Source organism: Microcaecilia unicolor, chromosome 11 (genome assembly GCF_901765095.1).
Source record: "Microcaecilia unicolor chromosome 11, aMicUni1.1, whole genome shotgun sequence".
Classification (NCBI taxonomy): domain Eukaryota; kingdom Metazoa; phylum Chordata; class Amphibia; order Gymnophiona; family Siphonopidae; genus Microcaecilia; species Microcaecilia unicolor.
In genome coordinates this window covers 78,748,781-78,767,823 of record NC_044041.1, presented here as the reverse complement: position 1 = coordinate 78,767,823, position 19,043 = coordinate 78,748,781, and the positions used below count along the sequence as shown (strand labels likewise).

Here is a 19,043-nt window from a genome sequence, read left to right as displayed (position 1 = left end):
TCCGCGCTCGGAACTATGACGCCGCTGAGTTGTGGTGGCGGGGGAGTTGCTGGACCAAGCGGGCTGAGCGATATCTCGCCCTCCAAGCTGGGACTCTTCCCGGTCACAGCTAAGGATTCGCCCGTCGGAGTGGACACCATATACGCAGTAATGGAAGGCTGACCCGAAGAGAGAGGTTGTAATCTCGGGAGGAGAGGTCCCTTTGATTTGCCTTTTCTCTTCGGCATAATTCAGAGGAAATAGGTAAACGTTTTAGTTTCAAGCGGAGAGCGTTCCTTCCATGCGTCCTACACGATCGCCATCTTGGCTCCCCAGTGCACGCTCGGTGGCGATGTATTTATTTTTTATTTCACTTGATAAGTTCTTGTGGTTAGAAAACCCCTGATCCAATTGATGATGCCACCACTGATTTCGAAGTAGTCTAGGAGTCTTAGCAGTATGTTATGGTTAACCATGTCGAAAGCACTTGACATGTCAAATTGTAGGAGGAGAATGCTCTTACCTAGTGCTATTTCCTGCTTGAATTTGGTTAGGAGAGTAGTACTGTTTCCGTACTGTGTCGGGGTCGAAATCCTGATTGTGACTCATGTAATATATTGAATTTATTTATGTAGTCATTGAGTTATTTGGTCACCAGTCTTTTCATAAGTTTGACTACTAGTGGGATGGATGCTCCTGGCCGATAATTGGTAATGTCGTTTGTTTTTTTTCTTGGTGTCTTTAGGTATTGGGGCGAGCAGGATGTTGCCTTTTTCTTTAGGGTAGATACCCTGCTGAAGCATGAAGTTTAAGTGGGATGTAAGGTCTGTTATGAATTGGTGGGGGGCAGATTGTATTAGGTAGCTGGGGCAAGTGTCCAGTTGACAGTGGCTGTTGGGAGTATTTTTTAAATTGCATGAGTAACTGTGTCGGTGCTGAGGACAGTGAAATTTGACCATATTCGGTAAGCAGGGTATTCACCAGGGGTTGGGTCTAGACCATTAATGACGTTTTCTATGTCTATATTATTCTGAGGCAGAGTTTTGCGTAGGTTTATGATTTTTTTTCATTGAAATATTTAGCGAGGTTGTCTGCAATAGGACAACAGTGTTGGTTGTGGTGACCGATGTTGTGTCTAGTAGTTTGTTCACGAGATTGTATAGTTTCTTCGTGTTTTTGTAGTCTGGCCCAATTTTAGTTTTGTAGTATGACCTTTTGGTCTGTCTTATTGCGTATTTGTATTTCCTTTGTAGATGTTTCCATGCGTTGAGTGTGTTTTTGTCTTATTTTTTTCCATGCACGTTCCAGTTTCCTAGATTGTGTTTTTAGTTTTTTCAATTCTTCATTGAACCATGGTATTGAGTTGTGTCTACGTGAAGTTCTTGTTTGTAAGGGTGCTATTTCATCTAGTATGTGTCTGCATCTTTTGAACCATTCTGAGAGGTAGTATGTGGATTCCGTTTGTGCTGTCCAGTCATTGTTGTATATCTGTTGCCAGAAAATGTCCGAGTTTATTTGGCCTCTCGTGGTGTGAGTTGTGTGTTCTTTTGTGTGGAGAGCGCCCCTTTTTCACCATTTTTGGGATAGATTTAGTTTGTAATGGTTGATCCATGGTGTTTCTGTCCATCTAGTTTGTGTTATGGTTAGATTCTGGTCAGTGGACAGTTTGTATGAAATAAGGTTGAGTGTATGACCCTTCACGTGAGTTGTATGTATGTGTGGCCATGTAAGATCACATAGATGAAGGAAGTCCTTGCATTCTAGTGCGTTAGTTGATTTTGGGTCTTCAAGGTGAAGGTTAATGTCTCCTAATACTAGTGTATTGGAGTTGGATACACATATATTTGAAACCAAGTCTATAAAGTCCGCCTGGCTTTCATTCCAGTTGCATGGTGGTCTGTAGAATAGGACGCAATTTAGATGGTCGAGCAGGGTGTTATGGTGAATTCTAATTGAAGCTATTTCGAGGTGGGTTGTTATAGATTCCGTTTTCTCTCTCTTTTTAAAGGCGCTCAAGACCTCCAAAGACGTCCCCTGCTCAACTGAAGCTCAGTTCTCCAAATGGCCCAGGAACTGTCTCAGTAATCAATCCAGAAGCTATGTGGTCCCACCCATCACCATCCACTGGAGACAGAAATACAGAAGCCCTAAGGCTGCATGGTACCCTTATTTGGCAAAGTACGCAGGAGTTTTCCCTCTGTCTCCATCTGCTGCTGTGCAGCAATAACCCACAAGTTCTGGACTGGTCTGGTGAAGACGCTAAGGAATGTCAACTTGCATGATGTCACTCAGCGCTGGTTAGAAAGAAGACATGTCTAGGTCGAAAATACATATTTCCCTTTCCAAAATATGTTTTCCGTTGTGAACTGCTGGGAAGTAAGTGTGGTTATCTCAGCACTTAGTGGCTGAAGCCGCTCACATAATTACATTTATTTCTATTTGCAAATCTTAGCAAGAAAAGACAACTTGAATGCCCAGAGCATGGACTGAGGTGCTGCACTCACCTGGTGTTGTAGTCAACCACCTTGCTGTCTGGTTTGACAAAGGTGTCATACACCACAGTCAGCGCTGAGTTGATGACAGTTACTCGGGTCAGTTCCAGCCCATGCTTGGTATAGCACTGAAAGAAGTCGAGAGACATAATGTAAAGCAGTGGAACTGGACAGACAATCTTTACTTGGAACAAAAAAAAAAAATACTGAACAGGTAGAAGAGCAAAAATGTCTCTTTAGCAAAGCCCAAGAGGATAAGAAGGGTCTCTGTATGAGAAGAAGAACTCTCATATCTGAGTCTAAGGCAGGACCTCACAATTAAATCTACAGGACAGTGGCGTAACTAGGTGGAGTGTCAGGGGAGCAGCCGTTCCTCCAAACTGAGTTCTGCAGGCGCCTATTTTTTTTCGTTCTGTTGCAGTGAAAATGTGCGCCAGCGGAAGTCCGCTCTCGCTCCCCCCACACCGTCATCTTGCCTCAGCCTGGCTCCACTTCTGCTACAGGAACTTACTTCAGAGACTGGTTTGATTTATTTATAGCAGGAAAATAATCAAACACAGTCACTGTAAAACTCCAAAATATAAGAACGGATAAGTCAGCATCTAATTATGTCAAAATGCCATGCATCCTCAGCACCAGAATGCAGGAGCAATGCCGTTTTAAGAACCAGCAGACATGAACTGCAGTCCCAGGTCATTCCCACAGCAAGTTTAATTTTTATAAGGGGTTCATTACGACAGACACTCACAAGGAAAGCCTAGGCATTAAGAAATGATTCACAGCATTGGCTGCCTGTTTGGGATGGTGGCATGTGGATGTATGCAAGGGATGGAGAAGGAAGGGGGGGTGCAAATCTATTCTTCAGTGATGAGGCATGGTTGGACATGGCCTTTACCCTCTCAATACATCTGATGGTGTATATTACCCACCCTGTGTGTGTGTGTGTCTTAAAGCTGAAAGTGATATAAGGACCCACCATCTCGCAGTCTAGTGCGTACACACCAGGGTTCCCATCAGCAGGCAGCGGCTTTTCAAATGTCTTCACAAAACCCTCTAGGTTCTCTTTATGACAATCATGAACATGTTGCTTTGAAAACAAACAAGTACACATGTATATGAATGTAACCACATACATATATGCTATCTCAAACACAGCAGGGTAGAAATAGTCCCGAGTTACGTTGATGAGAGTTATGTTCCCTTACGACTGTACTGATTTAATACTTGCAAATAAAATACTGAAGCATAAAACACAGCAGGAAAGAACCCAACAGGATGTCCAATACCACTGAGGCAAAGAAAGGTTTGAAAGAGCAAAATTTAAAAAAGGAGCCACTGCCTACATTTAAAATGTACTGAATAGCAGCTACTGGCACAAGTGCAGGCAGATGGGCACTGCTGGGAAAAGAGAAACAAGCACAGCTGGCATGCAAGGAGCTCTTTACCGGCATATAGTCTTACAACTAGCAGAAGCCGCCTCCTCTGACCAAGCATCCTTGCATCATAATAGGTGTTAGGCTGCCCTCTGCTGTTTTATCTGCTCACCTTCAACTAGCCCCAGAGACTGCAATTGACCTCCCCTCACCAAGAACAGCCTGCAGATAATAAAGCTGCTGACTGGACAGTGACATCTTTAGATGAAGCTGGTTAGAGGACAGTGCTGACAGCACTCAAGAAGGCTTGTGCAGTAGATCCATAAAACTATTAATAATTAACCAGCAATGTTAACAAAGGGGAAGAGCAGAAAAGCAAATGGCAAAAAGCTGCACAATGCAATATGCTTGAACCAGTGCCTAGTGGCTCATTAATGAGAGCTTTTCTGTAATGCCAGGCTGCACTCTCGGCCATACTACTGCCTCTATACTTTTAGATTTACTTGGCAGGTAACACTAGCTCCAAGGCATGCGACTATGCAGGCCCAGTACAGCCGAAGCTTCTCCAACATTACACCACACTGTGCTTTCAAATCAAGGGAATGGCCAGGCTGGTGTGACATCCTCTTCTTAACCTATTTCCATATCTCCCATCTAAAGGCCCCTTTCATCAAGCTGCGGCAAAAAAGAGGGCCTGTGCGGGCATCGGCACATGTTTTTCACGCACACCGAGGCCCCCTTTTACTGCAGTGGGTAAAAGGGAAGTCTCTCTTTCCTGCAGGAAATGGTAGTGCAACAAGTAAAGCACTTGCTGCGCTGCCATTTCAGAGGGGAGCCATTACCGCCACCCATTGAGGTGGCGATAAGGGCTCCCTCGCTAACCCGGCAGCACGCGGCACTGCCCAATTACCGCCGGGTACAGTCCAGCTAGGGGTGGGAAGTACTGGCGGGCAGCTGTGGTAGCCCGGCGGTACTTCCTGTTTAGCGAGCGGTAAGCCTGCATTGAGCTTACCACCACTTAGTAAAAGGGGCCCTAAGCCCTATATCAAGAGCTTACTTACTTTAGCTATCTGACACCCAGGTGAGCCCACAGGTCCTGAACAGCAGCTGTAGTGAGTTTCCCAGCCTCCTGGCACTGGGGGGGGGGGGGGGGGGGGGGGGGAGGGAGAGAGGAAAAAAAACTCAGATAGTCCATCAGGAAAGAAAAACTGTAATTACATCAGCTGCGTAAAGTCCAACAGTTTTCAAATAGTTTTCTATATAAACTGAACCTAGATCTAATGGAAACATTTTTGCAGTCTGAGGTATACATCATATACTGTCGCACGACATCTTGCCTCAGATCACAGTAAGTAGCTTTAACATATTCACGGAGAACACACAAATAAATTATCCAGACTTTGCAGACCCCCCCCCACCCCTCCCAAATTCTGTCTACAGAACATTTACAGAATATTTTATTTAATTCAATATACAGTTTTATAGCCTGCCACCTTCAGTTATAGAAACCATACAGAGTAGGTAAAAAGACACAATATATAAAATTTATCAGGAGGAACCTAGGAGAATTCTAATCTCTAGATAACTCAGCCAATAAGAAGTCATCCCAGCCTGCAAAGAATTTGATTGGAAGCACAAACACTGTGCAGGCATACCGGTTCAGGTAACCCACACCCTTGCTTGTCCACTGAATAAAAACAAGCCTAGGCTTCTTGGGATTTTGGGCAAAGTGGAAGGGGAGTCACACCTCTCTGCCTGCGTAGCTTCCCCCAGTGATAGAAACACTCTTCCTTCCGGACACAGTTCCCACTGGCAGAGACCATGTATTCGGAGCCACAACGGCAGCAGACCCTACAGGAAGCTTAAAAGCAAACACACAGATTACCTGAGTAAATGCATCAATAATTTTGCACATCTAGGATACTCTAAACCAGTGCTTCTCAACCATCTCCTGGAGGCACATCTAGCCAATCAGGTTTACAGAATTTCAACAATGAATATGCATGACATAGATTTGAATGAACTCGAATCATTTCATGCATATTCTCTGCAGTACTCTTGAAAACCTAACTGGCTAGGTACGCCTCCAGGAGAGGGTTGAGAAACACTGCTCTAAACCATTAAGAAATAAAGGCAATATATAATTGTAACAAACTTCTTGCTACTACTATTTAACATGTTAATAGGTGAACTGAGACACTGACTAGAATATCGAGCAACATCATCAAAGTTAACAGAATGCAAAAGGAAATGGTAGAGTCAGACATCAGAATAAAGAATTCCCAAATTCTCTTACCAACCACACTCAGCCTGGCATTAAGCTGGTACAGTCATAGCTCAGTATAGGTCCGTGCTCCGAAATTCTGAACATGAACTTCCTAGCCTTACTAATTGTGCACCCACAGACCTGCTTTCAGTTAGACTGATTGGATCTATCTCAACAATCTATCAGTTGACTTCGCTCTCTCTCTCCCTCTCCAAGTACAGGTAGGTTACAGCAGAAGAGAGAGAGAGAACTCGTTTGCCAAAGTATAATTATAAAGATGATTTCTGAGGTCAGTAAAAGAAATAATTAAAAAAAAACCTTCAAGAGGTGTAACTGATGTATATTTGAAATGCTGCTTTTAAGACTGCCAAGGCAAACAGCCATCCATAATATTTATGAACTGCGGAAGGTGACTGTCATCCACTTTTCATATATGTCATGACCTGAGCTGACTACTATCATCCTAATATGTCAGTATCTTACAGTCAGAAGTCTTTTTCTCCTCGCTGGTAAAAAGCAGGGCGCGACCTGTTTTCTCTGGACATGGCATGGGGTAGCCATTTTCTTTCAGCTGTTCTTCAGTGAGAAGGTATTCTTTCAGTTTCCGATACAATCCAGCCCCTGTGGACACCAAAGGAATGCTAACACCTTCAATAAGTAACAGAGTGCACATAAAAAACCAGGAGGCAAGGGGTGCTGGAAGCCCTGTGCCATAACAGAACTGCTGGATCATTCTTCAGATGGAGTCAGAATTATAGATTAACCACCAAAAGGGAATTTTACAAGGTCAATAACTCATGTTTAATTATTTTGAGATAATACAAACAAAATGGATTTCACTTTTAAGTTAGTTGGCCTGTTTGGATTTTGTGTGTGTCACAAGTAGAGGAGTGTGGTAGCCGTGTTAGTCCACTCTTAAGGTTATCAATAGAAATCAAACAAAATAAAACATGGAAAAGAAAATAAGATGATACCTTTTTTATTGGACATAACTTAATACATTTCTTGATTAGCTTTTGAAGGTTGCCCTTCTTCCTCAGATCGGAAATAAGCAAATGTGCTAGCTGACAGTGTATATAACTGAAAACATTCAAGCAGTCTGACAGGGTGGGAGGAGGGGGGTGGGTAGGAAGTATGCATGGGGACATCAAAGCATATCATTGATATTCTAACAGGATGGGTGTGGATAGGTGACGGGAGGGTGATCAACAGAGACATACAGCTTTATGGTTTATAATGGGCTAGGAACCCCAGATCCTTGTTAAGTCCTTTCTGTTGGGTGTTAAAATATTCAATCATTCTGACTTCAAAGGTCTTACGTTCTTGTATGGTTTTAAAGTTACCTTTCAGGATTCTCACTGTGAAGTCACTGGTACAGTGTCCTGGTCCTGTAAAATGTTGACCAACAGGCGTACTAAGAGCATTTCAGACCATACAGGTCTGTGGTGGCTCTGCAAGCCTGTGTTGAAACCACTGTTAAAAAAAGAGGAGCGCTACCTGTGAAATCTTCATGACGCAGGATTGGAGAGCGTGTTGATGAAAAACTGGTCCTAGCTGCTAGCTTGCCTCCCAGCACAGCCTCATGAGACACCAGCTTTTTGCTTACAGGCTCTGTGAAAGAAACAAATTGGGGGGGGGGGGGGGGGGAGTAAAATAATCACAATCAAGTGAATTAATACAAAGCACACACCTTCCCGTGAATATAATAAATCACTGTCAGTCCTTCAGCCTAGCAGCATATTTCACCACTGCCACTCCATATACAGTTGTCAGTTTAAGAACAATGGGGCAGATATGAGACTATTAGTAGGTGCTGGATGCATAAGGACCTTTTTATATCTTAAATCCTAGTCCAAGAAATGCCTAACTTTGGATGCATAATCCACTATCCCCCTCATTCTATAACAGGTCTGTAGGGCATAGCCTGGGACACCAATTTATGTGCATCACAGGCCCAAAACTAGGCAAACTAACATGGGTGCTGCTGCATGCACTACTGTGCTAAGTCCATACTGCTGTTTTCCATTCAGCCTGTTTGTATGTGAAATATCATGGGTGCTACTAGTTTAAAGTGGCCTGAGGTTTCTCACCTGAAGCTATCTGTGAATAAGTAAAAGTGGGAAGACATAATACTGCATACCAGAACTGAACTCTGGCACAGTACTGCAGAGACACAGTACCTTGGATACACACCAGGGATCCTGCTTGCCTGATAGGTTTTGTCAGCATCAGTGTGCTCAGATGGAACCAATCACAAAGACTGTTTCTAAACTTTGGATAAACAGGACCAATAATGAAACTTATTGCTTTTATTATATTACATTAGAGTTATATTCTCAACACCTTCAAATAGATTTGTAGTGGAATACAATTCAAAAACAGAACCAGTTCACAAGAACTGGGAGCTTACAATTATATTTGGAATCCAACCTAAAAATACAATCATTAAAAGAGCTCATGCCTGTATCTGAGCTGAGGTCTGTGCATCAGCCAGGGAGCAGAGATGATTAATAGTAACATAGTAAGCGACAGCTATACTTGATTATGGTCTTTCTTTGGTGTTTCTGGGACAAAGACCATAGAGGTCTGCTCAGCCCTATCCTTATGTTCCAACTGCTGGAGTTGCCGTCGAAACCCACTCCAGCCTATTTGTCTTCTCATTTGCGGGACACAGACCATAAAAGTCTGTCCAGCACTGTCTTCATGTTCCAGCTACTAAAGTTGCTGTCTAAGCCCTTTCCAGCCCATCCTAAACCAGACTGCCATATACGAGATACAGATCATACAAGTCTGCCCGGTATCGGTCCTAATTCATCACAGCCGGAGCATCATCTAAGCATCACTCAACACATTCACACACATGCAGCCATTTAAGTTTAGGTTTTTTATAACTTCCATTTTTGAATTCTGTCGCCATCTGTGTCTCTACCACCTCCTTAAGGGAAGATTTTCTGCATCTGTGCTGTTAAAGCAAGGAGAAGGAGGAGGAGACAGCACTCAAAGAATTTGATACTTGGTACGTGAAAGGCTGACACAAGTGCAGTTTATACTTCCATAGGAACCCCGCAGAACTGCTTCCGTCCCCACGGGAACCCATGCAGATCTCTACTACTTGTCTCAATTTGATTTTATCATCATTCAGTCCCTTTCCTTTCTGCTGCTTTTCCACCTTTCTACAGGTTTGTTTGGGTTTTGGTTTGTTTGGTAGCAGAGGGTGGTGGTAAATGGAATCTGCTCGGAGGAAAAGAAGGTGAGCAGTGGAGTTACTACTACTACTACTAGACATTTCTAAAGCGCTACTTTACTTTACTGAGTTCCTCAGGCATCGGTGCTGGGGCCTATTCTGTTTAATATATTTGTAAGAGATATTGCTGAAGGGTTAGAAGGAAATGTTTGCCTTTTTGTGGATGACATGAAGATGGCCAATAGAGTGGATACACTGGAGGCAGTAGAAACGATGAGAAGGGATCTAGTTAGAAGAATGGTCGAGGGCATGGAAGTTAAAATTTAATGCCAAGAAGTGCAGAGTGTTGCATTTGGGGTGCAGAAGCCCAAAGAGAGATACCGAATAGGAGGGGAGAGATTAGTAAGCTCGACTCAGGACAGAGACCTTGCGGTGCTGGTGTCTGAGGATCTGAAGGTGAAGAAACAATGTGACAAGGTGACAGCCATGGCCAGAAGGATGCTAAGCTGCATAGAGAGGGGTATAACCAGAAGAAGAAAGGTGGTGTTGATGCCCCTTTACAAGTCATTGGTGAGGCTCCACTTGGAGTATTGTGTTAAGTTCTGGAGGCCGTATCTTGCTAAAGATGTAAAAAGACTGGAAGCGGTGCAAAGAAAAGCAACAAAAATGGTATGGGAATTGCGTTGCAAAACGTACGAGAGACTTGCAGACCTGAACATGTATACTTTTGGAGGAAAGGAGAAACAGGGGTGACATGATACAGACCTTCAAATACTTGAAAGGTATTATTCTGCAAACGAACCTTTTCCAGAGACAGGATGGTGGTAGAACTAGAGGACATGAATTGAGGTTGAAGGGGGGCAAGACTCAGGAATGTCAGGAAGTATTTTTTCACGGAAAGGGTGGTAGATATGTGGAATGCCCTTCCGCGGGAGGTGATGGAGATGAAAACGGTAATGGAATTCAAATATGCATGGGATAAACACAAAGGAATCCCGTTTAGAAGGAATGGATCGACGGAATCTTAGCGGAGATTGGGTGGCGACACCGGTAATTGGAGAATAAAACCAATGCTGGGCAGACTTCTACGATATGCACCCTGATCGTGGTTGAATAGATATGGATGGGCTGGAGTATAAATTTTAAGGGGATGCGATGTTAGCTTCAGAACTTTTAGTACAGGAACAGTGTTGGGCAGACTTTTACAGTCTGTGCCCTGAGAAAGACAGGGACAAATCAAACTCAGGTATACATATAAAGTACCACATAGCATGTAAAATGCAGACTGGATGGACCGTTCAGGTCTTTATCTGCCATCATTTAATATGCTACTATGTAACTGCATTGACGGCACTAATGTGGGTGGAGCATGAGTGAGTAGAAAAAGCAGGAGATCCCTCTACGACAAAGAGTCATAGCAGGCAAAAGTAGAGGCTACTGAAGATATTGTCCAACAGTCTTTATTTATACTAATGAAGAAAGGACCCGACACGTTCCGTGTTTCGGCGCATGTAAACGCCTACGTCAGGGGTCAAGGTAATCAACTCTAGATGAAGGTGCGGGTATTCCGCTCTGCGCATATGTATGCAAGTGGAGTGTCAATATATCTAAGCACTGAATGCTTGTAAACCAACACTTGCAGGGTGTTTTGCTTAGCAATGGGTGCAATTTAAAGAATAAGTTGCACACATGGCATAGAACACTTAGGAGTGTCCACTTATATCTGCCATTCATTTGACATAAGTGGCGCTGTCTATATTTTGGTGTGCCAGTGCCTCCTTATGCCTGTATTCTATAACAGCTTAACATAAGACATAAGCATTGCCATACTGGGACAGACCGAAGGTCCATCAAGCCCAGTATCCTGTCTCCAACAGTGGTCAAGCCAGGTCACAAGCACCTGGCAAGATCCCCTAAGCACCATTAGAGAACTGGTGTTAAGCATGACTATTTATGGCAGGAAAGAAGCAGTGAGGCACAAGGAGCAAGGATGCAAGGAGCAAGGATTCTAATAGGTTAAAAAGCCAAATTTTAATGAAAAGTCTCAATTTCCTCAACACAAGTCATGTTTCAGCAACAAAGCATGCGTTAGGAGTCTTTCAACCTTTCAAGCAGATTAGAGTTGTGAGCAAATATAATGAATATCAAAATTCGGATCAATAATACAAGATCTAAATAATGTGCAGCATGTAACGTGAAAGCCAACTGCTTCTTTCCTGCTGCTGAACACTCCTTTTTTGTTTTCCATACCTAATTTATGGCATCAGTTTATAGAACTACGACCTTAGAGCATAACTGTCATTGTCGTGTTCACAGGGGAGGGACATGGGCAGGGCTGATATTTACACGCTTAAAGAATACTGTGAATTATGTACATAGCACCAACATTTATGCCCATCATAGATCTTTCAAACGTTAGTGCCTAAATGTAGGCACTTTGTTGCTGGCTTACACTACAGTATTCTGTACACTACAGTATTCTGTAAATGGCAATTACATGCAAGTGCAGTCATAAAGCAGGCACACTACCCACTTAATTTTGGTGCCTAAATGGTGACACCCTTTACAGAATTATCTTCTATATGGCTAAAGTTATGTATTTAGACAGAGTGGGGCTGGAGCACATTTAAAAATAAGTTATTCGAGAGCAGCAAAATTCAGTCATTCTTTGTATAACTTAATGCTGTTAAGTGACCTACACAAATAGCAGACAGAACTTTGTACAGATAAAAGTATCTCTCAGGGCCAATGTCTCCAAATGGGTTACTTTCACACTTACACATAGCATGATAGTAATAAACCTCACTCCTAAGCCAAGTAATGTGGAATGAGATCTCAGTCTCAAAAATATAGTTACCACTGTTATGACTGGAGAAATGTGAGCCCTTGTGCCCCGACTGAGCACGGCTAGGATGGAGTGACACCTAGCTTCACCTGGGGAGCGGCCGCCGTTCCCTGGGAGTTGAGCCCCCAGGTTCGGGCAGCCACCAGGACTTCTGGAACAGGCAGGGTTGCACGACCACTGACCAGACAGGCAGACAAACAGACACAGTCCAAAAGCCAGGTAAATCCATAGGGCAAAGAGTAGTCAAAAACAGTCCAAGGTCAAGGCAGGCAGCAAAACAAGCAAGGTCCAGGAAACAAGCCGAGGTCTGGAACACTGGAACTGAAAGCAAGGAGCACCAGCGTGGACCTCAAACACAATTGAGGCCGAAGCAACGAATGACTGAAGGCAGGGCCTTAAGTAGTGGAGGAATTAGGCTCAAGCATGTGCAGCTGATTCAAGATGGCTGCCCCCATCAGCAGAGGTGCCTACATCCAAATATGGGCTTCCTTCCTGACCTCGTTACTCCACGATGGCTGCCCCCTCCTGAGCTAGCCAAGATGGCTGCTGTCCTTGATCCAACCAAGATGACGGCTGCCAGAAACAGGAAACAGAAACAGACCCATCCTGGAGAAACCACATCCAAAATAGCCGGCTATCTCAGCCGGACCGCACCTCTCCGGCGAATCGGCCGCGCAGGCCTGGAACCAGGTGAGGAACGTAACAGTATCCCCCCCTGACGCCTCCCCCTTCTCCCCGGCCCGGGTCGAGTAGGATGGAGAGAATGGAACTCATGGACCAGGTCTGGAGCATGGACGTTGGTTTCTGGCTCCCAGGAGTTGTCTTCTGGTCCAAAGTGTTTCCAGGACAGCAGGGTAGAACAGCCTTCCTCCATGCAGCTTTGAGTCCAGGATGCAGTCCACCTCGTACTCGGGATCTGGATCACTCTCAGGCACAACCACCTTCTTGGGTTCAGGATGACACTTGGACCTGCGGAAAGGCTTCAAGAGAGACACATGGAAGGCATTATGCATCCGGAGTTGACTGGGTAGGTGCAACCGGTAGGTCACTGCTCCGATCCTGGAGCGTACCGCAAAGGGGCCGATGAAGCATGGAGCAAACTTGAGCGACGGGAGCCGCAGTCTCAGGTAACAGGTGCTTAGCCATACCTTCTCTGCTGGCTGGAACGTGGGAGCTGCCTGTCTCCTGCGGTCGTACGTTTCCTTGGCCCTGACCGCTGCCCGGCGCAACTGCTCCTGAACCTTCCTCCAAGCCTCCTGAAGCATACGGACCGTGGGCTGTACCTGAGGTGGAACCTCTGCGGGGGAAATTGGCGGAGGTAGACGTGGATGACGCCCATAGATGGTACTGAAGGGTGTAGTCCGGAAGGCGGAATGCAGACTGTTGTTGTAGGCGAACTCCGCCCAGGGTAGCAGGGTGGACCAGTCATCCTGGCGCTGGATCGCGTAGGCCCGGAGGAATGCCTTCACCATCTGGTTGACCCATTCCACCATCCCATTAGTTTGCGGGTGACATGCTGAGGAAAAGAGAGTGGTTAACCCAAAAGCTGAAAATAACGCTCTCCAAAAACGAGAGGTGAACTGGGAGCTACGGTCACTTATAATCCTTTGGGGCAATCCATGGAGCCTGAAGATGTGGGTGATGAAGCTGGTGGCAAGGCTGGCAGCAGTGGGCAAGGTCTTCATTGGAACAAAGTGAGCCATCTTGGAAAACTGATCTTATCACCACCCAGATAACGGTGTTGCCCTGGGAGGCCAATAGATCAGTGATAAAGTCCATGGACAGGTCCTCCCAGGGCTGCTGTGGTACCAGCATGGGCTGCATCAAGCCCCACTGCCTCTGATGGGAACTCTTAGTTCGAGCGCACACCAGACAGGTGGACACATACTGCAGCACATCCTGTGCCATCCGCGGCCACCAGTACGACCGAGAGATCAGATGGAGGGTCTTGTGAAATCCAAAGTGTCCGGCGAATTCGGACGCGTGCCCCCAGCGTAGCACCTTCCTAAGGAGACCCACTGGTACTGCTCTCTGGCACGCGGCGCTAGCCTCAGGCATGGAAGGAATGCAGGCCGGGTTCAACATGGGATACGGCTCCTCCTGGTCCCCGGGAGCCTCGAAACTGTGGGACAAGGCATCCGCCTGGGCGTTCTTCTCCCCCGGTCTGAAAATCAGGTGGAAGTCGAACCGTGCAAAAAACAGAGACCACCGGGCCTGACGGGGATTCAGTCTGGTAGCATTTTGGAGATATAATAGGTTCTTATGGTCAGTGATCACCGTCACCGGATTCGCTGCTCCCTCCAGCAGGTAACGCCATTCCTCGAAAGCCAACTTGAGCGGCAGAAGCTCCCAATCTCCCGCCGTATAGTTTTGTTCCGCAGGGGTGAACTTACGGGAGAAGAAGAAGCAGGGATGCTTCTTCCCGGCAGCAGATGTCTGGGAGAGCACGGCCCGTACTCCCAAGGTTGAGGCGTCCACTTCCACCAGAAAGGGCTGGGTAGGATCCGGACTGCGGAGGACTGGTGCAGAAAGAAACGCTTTCTTCAAAGTGGTAAATGCAGCAACCGCCTCTGGCGTCCAGTTCTTGACATCGGCGCCCTCCTCATTCTACAATCTTGCGTATATGTGTTATAGAATAGTAACAGTTACACATGTAGGTTAATTGCTTAATTGAGCGCAAATTAGAACTACCAACCAATAATCAGCAATAACTGGAGTTAAATGACACATTTGCAGTTATGCACTTAATTGTAAGGTGCTTTTCTATAATATTAGTGCCTAAGTTTTATAGCACTTATCTGTGAGAGTTGGGTATGTGTACATAAGAAGTGCATGCCAAGCACTTACACACCGAGGTCTTACAATAATGCCAGTTATATGTGTAACGGCCTTTTAGCTTGAACAGTGTCCTCACTGACACTGGACTCTGGAGCCTGAGAAGAATCCCAAGACTTCAGCATAAAGAAAGCTTTATGCAGGAAAAGGGCAAACACAGAAGGGAAATACCCCAAAGCTTTCACAAGAGTTTTTTTTTCTTCTGCACCATGAATAGCTGCTTGGGTTGGCTGCGCCTCCTCCAAGATCTGGGTAGAGGAAAAAGCACAAACTGACATTCACCAGTACATTGGGACAAAATAGCTGAATCCCTTGCCATTTTCTGTAGTATAGATGACGACCTTTCCCCCTTTTGCAATCTTCTACTTAACAGAATTCTGCTTTGATATATTTTTAAAACTTCCAGAAGGAAGAGAGACCTGGCAGCAATCCTCAACAAGATTCATACCAACCTGAATTACCATGCCTGCCCTGAGAATATTTCTTTACATTTCTGTGGGAACCTCCATGACAAAATTTTTAAAATATGCCAGACCACAGCTTAAAAGCTGCCAGACAACATTCCTGAAACAAGCTACTGTGAATTCAGTACATTCACCACACAGCTGCTAAGTGCCTACCACTGTGGGAACAAGTAGCACCCTCTTAGTGCTCCCGAGAAGTGAAAAACATGCAGTTCCTACCACTAGTCGACCATCTCCCCCCAGACCAAATAAAACTAAACTCTGGCTCCCCTGCTGAAAAGAAAATGGCACTGCCATGCTAACACCCTTGGAAAATGAAGTAGTGCTGCTCCTAATTATCAGCCAAGGGACCAGCTGAAACAGAAACCTCCTGCCAATAATGCTGTCTTGCTTCCTCATGCTCTTGGCAGGAGAAGGGGGGTACGGTAAGAAACTGACACACCCTCCCAGTTCATTACCTGTAGGCTGACTCTTCTGTTCAAAGATAAATAATTGTTTTATTTTTTTGGCAGGTGTAAAAAAACAAAAAATTAAATACTATTCAACCTAAACATTTTTTGATGCCTTGAGCATTCCTGATAGGACCGCATGCACTCTTCTGACTGTATAAATATTTCTAGGTTGACTTGTTTGTTTTATGGATGTATGTATATGTGGCGTATTTGGTTTTTATTTTTATTATAGATGCGATTTGTACCCCACATTGGGTAAAGGTGGGTTATAAATAATAAACCTATGCAGAACTGAACAGACTGAAGAGAGGAGGAAGGGGGGAAAAAGTGTATCCTTTTCAGAAATTTCTTCCATCTGCTCAACTGAGTGACCAGTGCTGAAGACGAAGCAGCACAGAACCTCATACATGTATAAACTCATAGCTCTTTATTCTCTGTCTCCATCTGCTGGCTCACAGGCACAACAGACTGGACTGGTCTAGTCTAGTAAGGACAAAGGTAAAATTATGTATCATACCTGATAATTTTCTTTCCATTAATCATAGCTGATCAATCCATAGACTGGTGGGTTGTGTCCATCTACCAGCAGGTGGAGATAGAGAGCAAACTTTGCCTCCCTATATGTGGTCATGTGCTGCCGGAAACTCCTCAGTATGTCGATATCAAAGCTCCATCCGCAGGACTCAGCACTTAGAGAATTACACCCACAAAGGGACACTCTGCCCAGCTCACCACCGCCGAAACGGGGGAGGGGAATTAACCCAGCTCATCCCCACACAAGTGGGGGAGGGGAATCCGTCCAGCTCATCCCCGCGGAGCGGGGGAGGGACACCACCCCGCCGATGCGGGGGGATCTGGCTTATCCTGCAACCGCAACCACGGGAGGAGCTGACTGACCCTAACACCGCCGAAGCGGGAGGGGTACAAAGCTGCCCTACAGCCGCACGAAGCAGGAGGGAGTGCCGGCAGAATTTAAGTCTCAATCCAGCCCCGTAAAACGGAGGGGAGAGGAATGCAGCAGCTCACTGTAACACAAACTCGTCTCAACTCTTGAAGAATCCAAGTGAAAAAACTTGAACACGAAGTCATCCTGAAGTAACTGAAGACTAAACTTGAACCTAAAATTCAACCAGAATATAAACAGTACAGATATCTGGGAGGGGCTATGGATTGATCAGCTATGATTAATGGAAAGAAAATTATCAGGTATGATACATAATTTTACCTTCCATATCATCATGCTGATCAATCCATAGACTGGTGGGATGTACCGAAGCAGTACTCACCCAGGGCGGGACATTGAAATCCCTGACCTCAACACTGAAGCTCCAAACCGGGCCTCCGCCCGAGCAGCCACAGTCAAGCGGTAATGCTTGGAGAATGTATGGGCCGATGCCCAAGTTGCCGCCTTGCATATCTCTGCCAAGGAGACGGACCCGGCCTCTGCCATCGAGGCCGCCTGAGCTCTAGTGGAGTGGGCCTTCAACTGAATAGGCGGCACCTTCCCCGCAGCCACATAAGCCGCTGCAATGGCTTCCTTGACCCATCTTGCCACTGTAGGCTTAGCAGCCTGCAGACCCTTACGAGGACCTGCAAACAGGACAAACAGATGATCCGATTTCCGGAAATCATTGGTCACTTCCAAGTATCTGATGATGACCCGTCTCACATCCAGACATTTGAGAGCAGAATACTCTTCTGGGTAGTCCTCCCTACGAAAGGAAGGGAGACAGAGCTGCTGACTCACATGGAAGCGAGAAACAATCTTGGGTAGGAAGGAAGGCACTGTGCGAATAGTCACTCCTGCCTCAGTGAACTGCAGAAAAAGCTCTCGACAAGAGAGTGCCTGGAGCTCGGAAACTCTTCTGGCTGAAGTGATAGCCACCAAAAAGACTGCTTTCAACGTCAGGTCTTTCAGAGATGCCCTCGACAAGGGTTCAAAAGGCGGCTTTGTAAGGCTCTTAGCACCAGGTTGAGATTCCACGCAGGCACCACTGAGTGCAGAGGGTGCAGGTGATTAACTCCCTTGAGGAAACGCACCACATCTGGCTGCGAAGCCAGGGAAGCACCCTTCAGGCGGCCCCTGAAGCAAGCCAGGGCCGCTACCTGAACTTTCAGGGAACTGAGCGACAGGCCTTTCTCCAGACCTTCTTGCAGGAACGCCAGCACTGAAGAAATTGGAGCAGTAAATGGAGAAAGTGAACCTGCTTCACACCACGCTGCAAAGGTACGCCAAACCCTGGCGTAAGCAGTAGAAGTAGAGCGCTTCCTCGCTCTCAGCAGAGTGGCGATGACCTTGTCTGAGAAGCCCTTCTTCCTCAGACTCTGCCGCTCAATAGCCAGGCCGTAAGACCAAAGGGGGAGGGATCCTCCATCACCACGGGACCCTGATGTAACAGGCCCTGCTCCACTGGCAGTCGCAGAGGTTCGTCCACTGAGAGCCTGATCAAGTCCGCATACCAGGGACGTCTGGACCAATCCGGACCCACCAGGATTATCCGGCCCGGATGCTTTGCCACCCGGTCTAGCACCCTGCCCAACATGGGCCAGGGTGGGAACACATAGAGAAGCTCTTGTGTCGGCCATTGTTGGAGAAGAGCATCTACTCCCAGGGATCGAGGGTCCCGTCCTCTGCTGAAAAAGCGCGGCACTTGGCAATTGGCCGATGACGCCATCAGATCTAGGCTCGGCTGGCCCCAGCGCTTCGTGATGTCCAAGAACGCCTGAGCAGATAGCTGCCACTCTCCGGGCTCCAAGGTATGGCGACTGAGAAAGTCCGCCTTGACATTCATGACTCCTGCAATGTGGGCCGCTGACAGCTGTTCCAGGTTCGCTTCCGCCCACTGGCATAGATTCATGGCCTCCTTGGCTAGAGGGGCGCTCTTGGTACCTCCCTGGCGTTTGACATAGGCCACAGCCGTGGCATTGTCCGACAGGACCCGTACAGGCTTCAACGCCAGTACCGGGATGAACTCCAAAAGCACCAACCGAATGGCTCTGAGTTCCAGGAGGTTGATAGACCACTTTACCTCTGTAGGAGACCAGAGCCCCTGCGCTGTCCTTCCCAAGCAGTGGGCTCCCCAGCCCGACAAAGAGGCGTCCGTCGTGACGACAATCCACTCCGGGGTCACCAGAGGCATTCCTGCAGACAAC

General features: G+C 46.3%; 1 protein-coding gene across 1 annotated transcript in view; it reads right to left on the bottom strand.

The window, feature by feature from the left end:
• REXO1 (RNA exonuclease 1 homolog) overlaps window positions 1-19,043 on the bottom strand; it is a 222,883-nt gene that overhangs the window by 56,870 nt on the left and 146,970 nt on the right. Inside the window, exons 8-13 of the mRNA XM_030220016.1 lie at window positions 7,608-7,721; window positions 6,594-6,731; window positions 5,592-5,705; window positions 4,906-4,979; window positions 3,448-3,558; window positions 2,484-2,599 (exon numbers count right to left, since the gene is read on the bottom strand). Of these exons, the coding sequence (XP_030075876.1) occupies window positions 2,484-2,599; window positions 3,448-3,558; window positions 4,906-4,979; window positions 5,592-5,705; window positions 6,594-6,731; window positions 7,608-7,721 (667 nt within the window). The remainder of the gene's footprint in view (window positions 1-2,483; window positions 2,600-3,447; window positions 3,559-4,905; window positions 4,980-5,591; window positions 5,706-6,593; window positions 6,732-7,607; window positions 7,722-19,043) is intronic.